The sequence below is a fragment of the Pecten maximus genome, chromosome 17, assembly GCF_902652985.1.
Source record: "Pecten maximus chromosome 17, xPecMax1.1, whole genome shotgun sequence".
NCBI lineage: Eukaryota > Metazoa > Mollusca > Bivalvia > Pectinida > Pectinidae > Pecten > Pecten maximus.
In genome coordinates this window covers 18,108,354-18,124,770 of record NC_047031.1, presented here as the reverse complement: position 1 = coordinate 18,124,770, position 16,417 = coordinate 18,108,354, and the positions used below count along the sequence as shown (strand labels likewise).

Below are 16,417 nucleotides of genomic sequence, written 5' to 3'. Positions count from 1 at the left end.
CGTATGTGTGTTTTGGGAGGCTGCGGTATGTTCGTGTTAAGTCTCCTTGTGATAGGCCGGAACGTTTGCCGATTTATAGTGCTACCTCACTGAAGCATACTGCCGAAGACACCCAGCATCACACCCCACCCGGTCACATTATACTGACAACGGGCGAACCAGTCGTCCCACTCCTTGTATGCTGAGCGCTAAGCAGAAGCAGCAACTACCATTTTTAAAGACTCTGGTATGTCTCGGCTAGGGGACAGAACCCAAAACCTTCCCCACAGCGGCGAACGCTCAACTAAAGGCCAAAAGTGAGGCATTGTCAAGGGAGACATTAGGAAGAAGAAAGTTGTTAAGAAAGAAGAGAAAAGATAAGACCATGTAATGTACACGTACTTATTTTGAAAAACAAACTATGAAAAGTTTTATACAATGTAGTAACGCGTTAATAGAAGATAACCGCTATACCTATGTACGTATAGCTGAGTACGTATGTATAGTATATTATTATTTCATAAAGTTCATACCTTGTATGAACATATATCGAGCATTCCGTGTTTATTTTTATAGTAATTGTAGTTTTTTGTACATTGGATTCTATAGCGAGCGTTCTTGGTGCGCGAATCATCATTCCGTTAAACTTTTTAAATCTGGTTGTACGCTAATATATGAGTGCGCCTAGAAATACGTTTACATCATTGGTTTGGTTTGTTTTTGTTTAACGTCCTATTAACAGCCAGGGTTATTTAAGTACGTGCCAGGTTTTGGAGGAGGAGGAGGAAAGCCGGAGTACCCGGAGAAAAACCACTGGCCTACGGTCAGTACCTGGCAACTGCCCTAAGTAGGTTTCGAACTCGCAACCCAGAGGTGGAGGGCTAGTGATCAAAGTGTCGGTACACCTTACCCACTCGGCTACTGGGGCCCCTATTTACATCATTGTATAATATATTTTGTAATAAAATAAAAAAAGAAAAGAAAAAAGAAATGACACAGAGTAGTATTTTAGAACGTTTTATTTTGAAGAATGATAGATGAGACTGTATTGTCTGAATTTCTCTCTGACTTCAAATACAAGCGGATAATAACTTTGTCGTATTTACATATAAAAATAAGACCATATCTCAAGTTATCTTAATTATGTACATGATCACAGAATCGTCCTTGACAGTATTAGCGACTTTTCGAGCGCATCTGTGCGCCCGAATGCCCTTGAATGTTTGATGTCTTCATCAAACACACTATTTAACAATATAGGGAACATTTAAAATGCAGGATCAATGGTTGACAAAATATCTATTTTCACTGGACAAAATTTGTGGTTAAAAGCCTTGATCTCGAAATAGATTTATGTAACAGAATTTGTCTCTTAATAAAATGACAGATAAGAAGAAAATAGTTGTATTCAAAAGATGATATCCTATCAAATTTAGTCAATGAAAAGGATTCATTTCCCTGTAAAATAACCTTCGTATTCTAAGTACATGTAAATTAATTTGATATATAATGGTATGTCCTTTTTATATACTTAGACAGTCGGCGGTCTAGATCTACAGATACCTTATCATTAACCATATTTCGTTTTATGATAATGATCAGTTTCGCAATAAAATGACATTTTTATTTTGTTTTAATTAATGACAGTGAAAAAATGGACCCAGGACGTTTCTTGGAACTCCAAAAAAAGCCCTACACTGCAGCATACTGATATGCGGTATATACATGATTAATGTTTAAACACTGTTATCGATATCTATCTCGTAGCACCTACCAGGCGACTAAACCTTGGATTCTGTGCCAAAAGTGTGAACTTCAAGTTCATTACAGTCAATTTTAAAGAAATGAAGTGAAAATATACGTACCGTTGTCAATAGAATAGTTCAAAGTAAGATATGGACATTGTATTCAAATACCTGCCCTGATTATAAGTTATACAATACGGATAGGCTATCATAGTGATAGATTTAATAGGTTTTTATGAGTCCTTCATGCGTCCAATTTAATGGGATTTTATGAGTTCTGCATACACTTAAAACTAATTAAGAATATCTTGCAGAAAGGGATATAAGATTATACATTTACATATAACTTTTAAAAGTCGAAGGTTAATCACCTGTACGATCAGCAGCTGATGAAAAATCAAGACTTTTATTAAAAAAAACTATTTAAAACCAAAATAAATTGCGTATCTTATGTACGCTTTAACTCTTTGGTAATATTTGAAATAAATGTTGTGACGAAAAAATTCACTTTATATGAGAATACTCATAACAGCTCATTTCAACGCCACGCAATACTATAGGACGACCATCTTATCATCGGACGCGAGCCAAGTACCAAACATGTAATTCAAAACCGTTATTTTTTTAAAAGACCTTTTTTTTTTCTTTATGTATTTATTATATCATGTATTATTTCGTTTGTATATGTTTTTTTAAAATATATATTGAGCTTGTACTATTTGAGCATATGAATAATTCTGTATAGATAAGTAATACAGCATGGGAACAATAGCGATAAGAAATATACTCTATATTTTGAAATACCCATGTACATAAACTGGTATATATTTTCATTTAGTTGTGTATACTATACTGCCAAGCAAAGTGTCATTACAAAACACACATACATATATAATATATCTTATATTGGAGAATTATAGCTGGCAAAGACGTCGTATAAAAGAATTTAGTTTGCTGTACTGTAAGATAAATATAGTACAATTGACTAGTCGCGTGTGCTTCTTTAACCCCTACTGTGGAATATTTGATATTCTAAAATATTCTTTTCTGGAGTAAATGTTGTCAAGATGTGAAAACAGTATTAAAAAACCCCTGTGAAAATGTGTTACACGAAGTTGACGTCATCTGCAAATCACAGCACAAGTTATCTTTTAACGTTTGCAAATTATTGTGTCCCTAGTAAAATTGTAAGCGTTGAACTACATCACAAAATTGGAATGTCATCAACATTCCAATTTTAAGAATATGAATGCGAGAAATGGTTTGACCAGTACATACAATTTGTAAAATAAAACACCATTTATTTTGGCTATCTGCACAGCTGTGAAGTTGCTACATTATATTTTCAATGATAAACGTTTTGTAAATTAACAAGGCCGGAGCAAAATAGAAAAATCTTTCACTTCGAATGCCGTCATAAATGATGCAACTATGTTTTTGCCAATACAAACGTGGTATTTTGTCTTTAAATACTGCGGCATTGTCATACTAGTATTAGCTTCGGCATGTATGATTACTATTTACAAGTTCGATCTTGATAAAATTCGTAGTTGTGTTGTATTCTAAACCAAAACCCTCTTTATGGTAAAACTAATCTACAGTTATTTTGCGGGGCTTTCTACATTGACCCTACCTATGTATCACAGATTTTTACCGCCTCTTTTAAATAGACGTATTTACCAATAAAAGGTGTACTGATCGTACTACGTGGACTTTTTGGACTACAAATCCAGGCAATTTTGAATAATATCATTGATTTTGTCAATTTTATACATGATTATAACTCCATATTTCGCGACATCTGGTCAACTATATGCCCCGTTGGCTGGTTGTTATATATATTGTGTGAATGACAAAATGTTTACATTTTACATCTGTCTTAGAATATGACTTTTGGATTTAACACAAAGTTCTCAAGATCTTATTTCCGTAGTTGATACAATGATGTAATAACACATAATAAAGAATTGTCCAATCATTTTCCTTCATATATACACACACAATATATATATTGATTTGGTATATTTCATCTCCACATAAATCGGATGTACACAACACATCATACACAACGGTAGGACGTGAAATTCACCAAACAAGTTTTGACCAATCAATGAATTGTTATTAGCGAACATATTATTAGCATACAATGGTTTATTTGGATACATTATTGACTACCTGTATGCGTTACCAGATTTTTAGAAATATTAACTTGTAGATGTGGGATTTTAGCGAATTTGAAGTATATATTAAATGTTCTAAGCAGTAATATACCAGCGCTTAAAATTTAAATTTACAGACGAAAACGGTTGCCTGTCAGTTCTTACAATCAGTATGGTATTAAATGGACACTTTCTGCAGTATGTTTGTTTCTTCGTTCTTGAGTTGCGCTGGATTTTGATGTTGTAGATTTGAATGATCAAAAGAAGAACTATTTACATCTTCAGTTTTTCCATTTCTTCTTTTGGTGGTTCTGTAAACATAAACAAAAAAACCTTATTATGTATAATAGATATATGAAAATGCTATTTTCCCTAGAATACTTCTATAGATATTTCTGTCTTTTTGGAATAGTGAACTGGATAATTATCGACAAACTGCATACAATTTTGGTATCAAAATAGTATAAACGAGGACAAGAGTCCCAGAGGGCCTCACTCGCTCATCGGAGTATTTCAGTAATCATGATATATCCCTTTAAGTTATATTACAATTTCTTTCCTACTTTTTTGCTGCCTCCTCAATGGCCCAAAGGGAGCCATGCTCTCAGTTCATACAATATAAGACCATTATTTCACGATACATATTCATGCGTTCAGGACAAGTAGCAATTTCTATGAAAATGTTGATGGCCGAGGGACGACGCCAAGGCTAAGCTCACCGACCTATCAGGCCAGGTGAGCTTAAAACTTTGAAAATTATTTTGGTTTCGTTTCCGTTATTTAAACAGAAATTTCATATCACATGGGTATTTGAATTTCGTTATTCTTGGTCTGTTATACTAACACGAAGTCCGTCAATCCTTACCTGGCTGTTCTGCAGGCGTTTCTTTGTTTTCCTCGCTGTTTTCTTTTGACACCTGTGGCTCTGTTTCCTCTGTTTCACTGCTCTTCTTTTCTTTTGCTGTTGCATTGCTGTCTCAGGTTCCTCTACGTTCTCGATAATCTCTGGGATATCGTTGACGATTGGTTGAGGAATGGCTGGGAGAAACTGCGTTCCAAGCATCTCTTCATACTCCATGGGTATTTCAGGTCTGGGCTGAAGTCCTTGGAGTACCTCGTCAGCAACAAGATCAGCTGTGGAAATATCAATATTATCGTTACATTTATAATTTGAAATGCAACATACAAGCTTTTAAAGCCAATTATCAAAATACTAATTAAGATGTATTGATTAAGAATATCCAAGGCCTTAAGAGGAACTTGGAGTAGAAAAAAGTGAGAAAAAGGACACAAGTAAAACAAAGGGGAATTAAAGGCAATCATCGATGAAGGGATAAAATATAAGAGTATTGAGAGTAGTATATTGATTGGTAGAAGGTTTAACCGCGGATGACATGTCATTCAAAAGAAGAAATTTAAGCAACCACTTATTGTAAAAGGAGACAATAACTCTAAATAAGACTGAACTAAGGCAGAACATTATAGATTCCTTGAAAATAAAGGGCCAGGGAAGGGGCATGATCAGGAAGAATAATAGGGAGGGAACAAAAGGGAAATGATAAAACTTTTGTAAATTAAGGGACGAGTATCATACGGTTATTTTCGGATTATTTGGGGGTTGATTGTGTGACTGTGCCTGAGTAATACTTATAAACTTACTAAGAATTTGTCGGACTTGTCTGAAATCATCTGGATCCTGGTCTTTTGACACGACAGACATGATGTTATTAAGCATTGCCCCGGCCTTCTGGTCTCCTGAAAATAAAGCAATAATATATCATCAATAACCAAAAAACATAACCGTCAAGTAAATCAATACTGGAATAACTACACCAATATGAAAGAAGGGATCCATAGAATAGGCGATTTTTATTAGCCAGTATTGTCCAGAATATTAGTTTGATATAAGGTAATCGCAATCCTTCATGGTCGAGTTACGATAACCCATCGGCATAATTGCCCTATCATCGCAAAAAACAGTGACTGGTCATAAGGGAAACACGTTCAAAGTGAATCGCGGCAATCCCTCAAGATTCGCGGAATAGTCCCGCTCTGTAGTGCGCGAACTGCAGTATTAGATTATATCATCACAAAAGAAAATCCATATCTTTTTATTTGCTTAAACTGCTGTCAGGTTAATCAAAGTAAATACAACACGACACCTAGCATGTACACACATAAGTAAAAGTACTGACAACATAGGTCTGTACTTTGTTCCCTGACCGAGATATACTGATCACTCTAAAACGGTAACTTAATACGTCGTAGTGTTCAGCATTTCGGGAGTGGGACACTGTTTCGTCAGTTGTCAGTAAAATGTGACCAGGTGGGAGGTCGTGGGTGTCTTCGGCTGTACGCTTCAGTGTGTTAGCACTATAAAGTCGGCATCAGTTCCGCGCTATCACAGGAAGACTAACATGAACATACCACAGCCACCCAGATGTTAGATGACCACGGTTTTTGATAAGTTAAACAATACAAATAAATCAGGTCGTTACCTGTTAGAACTGCCCGAGATAGCCATTCGTCCATTAAATCCTCGATAAGTGTATTCAGAGTTTCTTTCTCGGAAATGACGTCAGGGATGGCAGCCTCGTTTTGAAGTTCAACCATATCAAGGGCTGGAATTCGGCTTTCGTCATTGTACATATTGTAGAAGCTGGCTGGCAGAGTGTCATATGATGAAGGTGTGTCTTCCAATGTTTCCGGAAAAAATGACTGGAACCAGGCAAAGAATATAATTTACTGATAAATTCACATAAAAACGATACCAAATAAAAGCGAAACACGTAATGGCGAACATGAACATCTATTCTGAAGATTGCTTTGTAATTGAAAATTGTAATTGACAATCAAAGACATTTTGGAATAAAAGGACTTGCACAAAAATAAGTAAATGAAATTAATTATTACAAAAAAATCCACAAAAAAGAAAAATAATGTCAATGCGGAAAGTTAAGATATTGTTCATAAGTGTTTTGCATTCAATGAATTAAATCGTAAACTGTATTACGGTTAAACATTTGTCAATATGGAGTGTTTTCGTTTCGTAAATGTGATACAAAGCGGGGACACGTTACACAAATTACCTACAAACGCGCATCGTTTGACAGCAGACGCCATTCATCATATCTAGGTGATGACATTGACATTAGTTAAGTCAGGCTTAATGTTTTTCTTGATTTAATCTACACTCAATGCGAATTGAAACGACTTGTGATAAATGTTTTAAACTCTATTGTGTGTAATGATGAGAAAATGTATTGCGAAAGGACATAAATGGAAATAGAAACGATCCAATCATGTGACTTACCTCTTCAAGGGCTGACTCTGTTTGTGCCTGCACCTCAGCCTCTTCATAAAGTTTGTTGTACGCCTCCCGGACACTGTTCTTGTATTGCTCAGCCTGTTCTTTGGTCATCTGAATCAGAAGAACGCTTAGGTAACAGACAGTATTCGACATCTTCATCAAATGTATGCTTAAAACAAATTTATTCAAAATTGATAAAAAGACAAAACAATAAAAATGTCCATTGCATCATGAACTTCATTTGAATAGAGTTACATTCATTAGTATTAAACGAATTAGTTTATGAAACATATTTGAATTTGTTAAATATAGCATTGTTCTAAATCAAGAAGTTTTATAACCGTAAAACATGCCTATTATTTAGATTGTCACATGGTAGCAGTTAAAAGTTAATGTCTGAATTAAACTTAATTTAATTTGCAAGTTATCGTTGATGTCCTCCCGAAATTTATGTGGTAAATAGAATCTTACACTCGTATCTATTTTGTTTAGACTTCATACACGTAAATTGCTATGCTACAGTTATAAGTCTTGTTATCAAGCAAATCGTTTCACTCGTTTGATAAATTTCATATGTTTGACAAAATGTTAAAATACATTGATGGGGGGCTAAAAATGTTACATGTGAAGTCATTTATTGAATCTTTGAAGCTAACATGGTTAAGGAGACTTTTTACAAGTTCAAGTAAATGGCAGTTAATTCTTAGATCTTTTGCTGATGATCACCTTATGGCTAACTGTGGGATGGAATATATCTCAATATGTCACAATAAATGTAAAAATCTATTCTGGAAAGATGTCTTTAAAGCATGGATAAAACTCTCTAACAAAAACAATTTATATGAATCCCCAGATATGTTGGCTAAAACACCAATTTGGTATAATAAATTAATTAAAGTAGATAATCAGAATATTTTTTATCAAGATTGGTACAATAAAGGAATTATTGTAATTAGTGACTTAATAAACAAAAACAATAATTCATTTTACTCCTTCGAAGAATTTCAACGAGTCTTTGATATTAATACAAACATCCTTAAATATCAAGGACTTATCTCAGCTATTAGAAAACATATTCAGAAACAGGAACTATCATCTTCTATATACCCATTTATACCAATTGATATGGAAATTCTTTTTCGCAGTAAAAAGGGAACAAAAGACTTTTACTATTTACTCAGTAAAAATAACATAATATCCACTGGAAGAAAAAAATGGGATATCTTCAACTTTGATAATGAAACATGGAGGAAAATATACAAATTGCCATTTTATATAACCAAAAATTCAAAACTACAGTGGCTACAATATAGAATTAATCAACACATCTTAACAACAAATTCATTTCTATTTAAGGCAGGAATAGCAGAAAATCCGTATTGCTACTGGTGCAAAACTGATATTGAAACAATAGAACATACACTTTGGGAATGTGATAAGGTGCAAGTTATGTTACAAAATTTTGAGTTTTTATTAGATTCTTTAATGATACCTTTCGCATATAATAAGGAAACTTTTATTTTTGGATTATATAATCAAGATGGAATAAGAACACCAATAGACAGTACAATCATTTTAATTATTAAACAGTATATTTATTCAACAAGGTGTCTACAAAATAATTTATCTTTGACTGGTCTCAAAAAAACTATTAAAGATCATTATGTTACACAAAAATATATTGCAATGGGTAAAGGGGACAAGTATAAGGAAAATTTTCTAAATGAATGGAAAAAGTGGCAAAAATTACTTAATATCTCTTAGAACTTCAATTTGCTGATTATTGTCCTTAGATTCTTATGTACTGCTATACTTTGTAATGTTATATTTAACCAAAGTTAATACATATTATTGTTTCTATAAGATTTCAAAATAAAATTTTATTGCTATAATCATATGTGATGACACTTGCTGACGACAATACATGTTTAAATCCTCTTGTCTTTCCCTTGCCAGTCTTCATTCATATACAGTAAGGCTGGTCTAATTATAAGTCAGACCTAAATTGTCTTACCAGCAATTCGGTCTGTCCTGGGTACATTTGGGTTAGACTACAGTCCATACTGTAAATATTAGATTTTCTGATACCTCTCTCTGTCTCTCTCTCCCTCTCTCTCTCTGTCTCTATGTCTGTCTTTGTTACTATATATATGTCTTTGTCCATGTTTCTTGTTTCGTTCCTATTGCGTTATTGTTATGATTTTTCTGTTTGCTCTACAACTTCTCTTCTGCTTTCTTCCTTTCTTTAAATACAGTGGGAAAGTAACATTAAGAAAGTTCATCAAAAGTGAATGATTTTATGAATCTGGATTAAGATGTATGTATTTGTGTTGGATCATCTACAGTTTTATGGTGCTGTAATAATGATTATTCTGAATACAATTGTATAATATGTACTTTACACTGTATGAAAATCTCTGAAAAAATAAAACAAATACAAAAAAAAAAAATGTTAAGGCCTTTTGCGTATATACATGTATTTTTCTGTAGAAATGTTTATTTCAGAAACAATATGGAAACATGAAGTTGATCCAGGCCGACCATGAATAACAAGGACCAGGCCCGTCTACCGGAAATAGACAGAAAAATCAATACATCAGAAAATGCTTGACGTCATTGCGTCTCAGGAAGTCATCATTATGATGATAAAGGACAGCTAATCTATTCCTCAAACCCAGGATCAGGAAACATCCATCCATATTTAGAATAACGCTTTGCTATCTCAAAGTCCATAGCCTTAAGGGAACGATATAATAGTGCATTTGAGGATACATAGACAAATCTACTGGTATATCCATGGTGACTAGGCTATTAGTAAAATACAAAGTACCTGAATGAAGACCTACACTTACTATCTGCAGCCTTCGCTTCCGATTCATCAATAAAGACTAGGAAGGGCATCAGATATCTTTGTACAAAGTCTTGTTAGATTTGGACGAGTTTACTGTGCATCATTAAATGTGTTGTAGATCCGTTTGGTGAAAACATTTGTCTATTGATTTAGCACTGTTACGTTTCCAGGCGTTTTATATAAAAATGGGGTTCAGTTTTTATAACTTGTTTCGATTGTTCAATCATTTTGGGATGTAGATTTGCACATTTTGAAATAGATGATCAGTTTCTGTTCAGTGTGCTTGTTTGTCAGTCTTATTTCTTCTCCATATGGTTATTGTATTGATCGCAATCTCTGGTTACTGTCTAACATGTTTTTTTTAAACTGTAGTGTTTTTTCAGTTGGTACTGACAAATATTTCCATAGTAACGAACACTGGTTCATTTATCTAAGATTAATGAGATCCATTTGATAAGATGGCTGTGCTTCTATTACTGACACTCCACAAATACAGGAAACACAATCTGTTTTTCTTCGTTTTCATGAAGAAATTCTACAAATCAGACAAATTTTGACTTAAATAATGTTCGATAACACAGCATGTTTTTTAATTACTTCTACTTCTAAAAGCAAAAGTACACAAGCCAACAATGTTGTGTTACCATATAACAGGGTTGATATGATTTTAAACTTAAAATCACATCTAAGTTTCTCGCTCTAGGACCCTGCACGGAAAGAAAAAGTAATCAATTTGTCTAACTGTACGGTTTTCTCATAGTGCTTAGAAATTAAAACACAAAGATAATTTAGTTTCCTGTTCAACATCTTAACACTTCCAATTCAATCATATCCAGTGAACCAACAAGTGTTTGGAGCCGATATGACGTATTTATAAAACAAGGTTTGAATGGTTGTCAACGCAACGGCTGCCTAGTAACGGAGGTAATTGTAAGCGGATACTGATGAAGACTAATTATCATCCACGATGAGATGACTTTGTCACGAACGGCCACGAACGAGAGCTAAGTTAAACATTATCCAGCAATCTAGTTAGTAACAAGCTCCATCAATTCGAAAAGAGAGAGAAATTGGAGTTGTAAATGAGATAGCAGTTGTCACATCTTGATATGAACTCTTCTTCGTGGAAAACTGAATTGCTACATGATAAGCCCAAAGCATTGATATGAAAAACTTTAATTTATAACATATGATGTTTAAACAGGCCATAGACCGAAGAGTTCCAATCAAGGGAAGTAATCCATCAATCATATCTAATGTGTTTGTTCCGCCGATGTTATCATGTATTAGCAGAATATGTATCGATCCGAAACACACCCTGTTCTAATCTAATGGCATTCATCAATGGATGAACGCTCAATGACTTCTGTGGTTAAGCTGTGTTTACATGAACAAAACTATCAAATTACCTCTGTAGCATTCAGACAAACATACACTTGTTACCCATTTGTAAAATCAATCAAATTTGTGAATAACAGAAATTGAAAGACCAGCGTGGGCGGTGGAATAACAAAGCAACAATCGATTTTTCTTCTGTTGACGTTTCTTTGACAGAATGTTTTAATGTTCAAATCATGCAAAACTTTATCCTGCTTCAGTGAACATGAATATCATAAATTAGGTGTATTCCAACACTCGATTAGCTGCATTCGCAACAGCAAAACAATTTATTAATTTAATTTTTCTAACAATGGAATTCGAGCATGCGTACAATTGGTTAATTTAATTTGCCATCTGAATACAGACGGCACCAATTTATTAAGTATTTATCATGTGTTTCGTAAGCGATGTGAGCATGTTGTATTTATTTATTTAAAAAAATTATGAAATTTATCACCCGGAAAACCAATATTGATTAATTTGTTAATTTTGCTATTGTATGATATTACTAAGACAGCCTGTGGACGACGATGTGTCATTACAAAATGTATGAAGGTAATAAAACCAGGCTTAAAGATTCGACTTAAAAACAGAGGATTGCCAAAATGCAAATCGGTGCAGACGAAACTATTATATTTTGAAAGATACAATTTAGCTATCATATACAAGGGCACTAGAGTTCAACAGTGTTAAGACGCAACACCGGCTGATCGACTGGTGCTTTATCAAAGGTCCCTCCAAATATAATACATGTAATCAAAACTTATTAATACTTTAGCTATTATAATACAGATTTAACGTTATTCAGCTTTTGAAACAAGTTCCTGGTCTGTAATTATTTTTTTCAATACCAATGTTTAACACTCTTGGTGTGTTATCAATACACTCTGATAACACAATGTACCGCGTCTGAAATATTCAATTTCTTTCGTCTCATTAAAGATAATTGGGCCACGTTTTTCTATTTCTAAACTATCGTATCTCAGGCATCAAACATCTGAAATAGAACATAAGGAGTACGTAATGGGTTTCCAATTAGTTTATTGGACTTTGACGAGAATTTGTCCTAATAGATTTCTGATAACTTTCAACATACCGCCTGTGCTATTTATAGGTACCGACACCGTCTTTATTCTGTTCGACTTGAGAAAGCGATCGATCGGTTCTATATCAGTTTTCATAGATGTAATAAATTGCTTGTAAATGTATCTCTGTTCAAGAGGAATAATTGCTTCCGAAGTAAGCTTGGGATCACTGGTTAACCAATCAGCAGATTTATTTGAGATAAAAGAAACACAATACAATTTAAATTAACAATAGTAAAACAAAAGAATACAACTTTAGGACAAAAGGTTCGAATAAAATGCAACCTAATAAATAGTGCTCCTAAGTAAATTTAGTATGAAATATTTGCATGTAGAAACATACAAGACAACAGAAATAAAACTGATGATTTTTACTTTGAGTAGAGATAGTTTAAGATGCCGATTGCTATTCAAGTTATAATTTTGCCACAATTGGCTATGTTAATTGCAAAGGTCAATGCCGCACGTATCCATCTGCGGATATGACAATTGTTTTTTTATGGATTATTTATCTTTATATTTATTCTTTTTTGGGAAATGGGGTATTTGCATCAGCCTTTGGTCACAGTAGGCTTGTTGTAAAGGAGACAAAAGCAACCCCCCCCCCCAAAAAAAAAACAACAAAACAAAATAAAACAAAAACAAAACAAACAAAGAAAGACAGAGTTGACCGGGATTTTTTTAAAATATAACACACAAGAATCAATTCCAACATCATGAAATTTGAACTAGATGTAACTATAAAACCACAAAGAATATAAAAAAACAGGAAAATATATTTGTGTCCTTGCTTATATCGTATATATATATTATGGGGAGCAAAAAAGAGACATTCATTTTATATAATAAGGAATTTGTCAACCTCATCCTTCTGGTAGGCATGTATAGAATAATATGTGAAGAACAGAAATAAAATGCTTCGACGCTTTAAGGCCTTCCTTAATCAACATTTTGATTTTACTTGTGTACAATGTCAATTTCATATTAAAAAGAGCGGTTTGCGAAAAGGGATTAGGTTGACTGCATCATGAAGACTATGGAATTGTAAAATAGCAGTGCAGAAGTTAGTTAACAGAAACCCTCAATTTTCAACGATGAAACATCCAAGGAAAAAACCCAAATCAACAAAAAACAAAAAAAAAAACCAAAAAAAAAAAACACAAACAAACCAACAAACATACCAACACCAACAATACATAAAAAAATGTTAAGCTGTATAATTTACCCAAACGCAAAAATATCTTAATAAGTTAACACTACAACTTACCCCTGAGGAATTTTCTAGTTCTTTTAAAGCTTGATCAAATTCTTCAAATTCTCCAGTCTCCAAGAGAAATTCGGCAACCGCCTCCGGTGTAAAATTGATGATATCACTAGCTTCTGGCGATAATTGCTGAAATAGAAGAAAAGATAATTTGGTTGGTTCTTAGATAATTTGAAGGTATTTTTATTTTTATGATATCGACTGCTTTTGATGAGTTTTGCAGAAATAGAATAATAACTTGGTCGGTTCTGAGAGAAATTCGGGGACCGAGAAAATTACTAAAACTTGCTACATTATTGTTTGTGCTTGCAGGTTATCTATGTCTTCGGAAGACATTAGTTTCTTTTCCATTCAAAGACAACTTCGTAGGCGTACATGTACAGCTGTTCAAGCAGAGACAATGCACAATGTCGTTTTATTTGTTAATTTGCAAAATAAGAGAACACTTAATTTTTTTTTAGTAAAATGACCTCTGATTCCACGTAATGTCCCGTTGTTATTCCCACTATACCTTTCCAAGGTTTTCAGTCACAATCTATATTTTTCATATTTTGCCCTCACTTTAACAATTCTGGATTGTAATTGTTGTAACTTAGGTTTCGCTTTTTGTCGACATTTTTTCTTCACATCAAGTTCAGATGGATATATTGATTTGTCTCCTGAAAGTGATATGTTACAAAATCTCAAGCTTTGTATAATTTATTTCTTCAGTTATGAGGCCGAAAACCGCGTTAAATGTTTTAACATATGTGGGTTTAGTTTGATTTTCATGAATTAAAACTGTAACACGTTTGTCTTTTGCATTTATGATGAATACCAGAAGGACGAAACAGTTGTATGATGTCTTTAGCATTTATAATGAGTCCCTGAGGGACGAATAAAAACAGGTGTATTGTCACAATTATTCATTTGTATTCAATGATTTTATTCACTCATGAAACAACTGTAGGTACCTATCCACTTGCGCGAGGAAAACACTATTTTTTGGGGAAATGAAACCAGGGCTCCACAACCCGAGCGACTCCTATCAATCAAAGATGATTATATGCAATTATTGCTACACCTTTATATGTTTTCAACATGGGAGAATAAAATATTTGTACCATAAAAATGTAAATAACATGACATGCTTTTCAAATAGGGTTTTATTTTGTTTGTTATAGTAGATACATGCGTTTGCAATTCAAGAAAAGCATTAGAACAGTTTTGTTTTATCTTTTATCCCATCGTGTTAAGACAGGGCAAGTGTTACTCAAAATTAATTTCTTAAATATTGTTTTGCCGATAATTTCGATTTCAATCACCGTTAAGGGCTTAAACGACTCTTGCAATTATTAATCTGTTAAAACCACTTTCCGATATTTTACATCATCACAACCGTAAGATTTTTTTTTCAATGAACGTAATAAAATTATTAATGTTATTTTTTTTTAGAAAAGATGATACAACACAGGATTTTTTCTGCCTGCAAAGAACTCCAGTACGAATAAATATAGATGAAAACAACAAGAAATCAACTTCTTCAATCAGAACCGATATTTAGTTTCCGGCCTTGTCCCCAGAGCAATTTATGAGTCGTGTGTTACAGTATATGAGTTAGTTGCATGTCTAGGAAACGCAACTCACAAAAGATAGAAAACAGATTTTAGAACTCCCTCCGGAAAACACGTTCGTGACCGTAGTCCTATATTAGATTACCAACGCTTGACCAATAGGTGATTTATGCAAATATTGCAATGAAGAAAGAGTACAGAGTACTCTTTGATGGAGAATATGGTTTGATCATATCGATTTTGGCTGCTTGTGATCGACACGGGCGTCGAATAATCCCATGTGGGAGGAAGCGCGCGCTTGTGACGTCATCAAGTGAGCCATTTTAGGAAAATATATTGCTGAAATATTCCTTTTGGCTTTTTATCGTTAATTGGGTTTTTGAAGCAGTTGTCGTTGTCACGGAATATTGAGATATTTTAAGAAATAAGCAAGGCAGATTAGAAATAAATATTTGCTGTTGTCTGACAAAAATTGAACAAGTTAATTTAGACAAATGCATTTAAGACCTCTCCAGAATAGAATAATTTCCGCACTGACCGAATTTTAGTAGATTTATTTTAGCATGCCATTAATTCAAATTGTTGGAATGCAATTGTTTATAGAACAGTGCATACTAAGAAATAATCTCTATTCATAATGCAAATCAATATTTCGTTTTACTTGTATTGCTATATTAGCCTGGCTTTTCCCCCTGAAAACATCAAGCTAAATATTTTGATTGGGCCGCCATTTTGTCACGACTTGATAATGTACCAAAAATATGTTTCCGATGTAGATCTCTACACATTAGATGAATCGCTATGTTATATTTTACGACATGAAAGTCCTCCTTTTTATCATTATGGCACGCAAGGCAATTTCTTTCGGTATTTCATTTTCTGATATCGCTGTGGCTATTTAAACAACAATTGGACTTAACTTAACCACGCCGGGGCATTTCGAATGCTTGAAACATATCATACGAAATGACCGGTATTATTTTTCAGAACAAAAAGGTTGCTAAAACTTACATATGTACAGTTTTAAACAATAAAATTATATTCCATTCAATTCATGATATTACAGGGCTCGCTCGTGTTATTTTAGTCCG

The 16,417-nt window shown here is 33.6% G+C and overlaps 1 protein-coding gene across 1 annotated transcript in view; it reads right to left on the bottom strand.

The window, feature by feature from the left end:
• Positions 1–982: 982 nt before the first annotated feature.
• The window catches only part of LOC117315410, a 32,308-nt gene continuing 16,873 nt past the window's right edge, over positions 983–16,417 (bottom strand). The window contains exons 6-11 of the mRNA XM_033869592.1: positions 13,777–13,902; positions 7,197–7,304; positions 6,382–6,601; positions 5,543–5,638; positions 4,749–5,017; positions 983–4,194 (exon numbers count right to left, since the gene is read on the bottom strand). Coding sequence (XP_033725483.1) covers positions 4,165–4,194; positions 4,749–5,017; positions 5,543–5,638; positions 6,382–6,601; positions 7,197–7,304; positions 13,777–13,902 — 849 coding nt within the window. The 3' untranslated portion in view covers positions 983–4,164. The remainder of the gene's footprint in view (positions 4,195–4,748; positions 5,018–5,542; positions 5,639–6,381; positions 6,602–7,196; positions 7,305–13,776; positions 13,903–16,417) is intronic.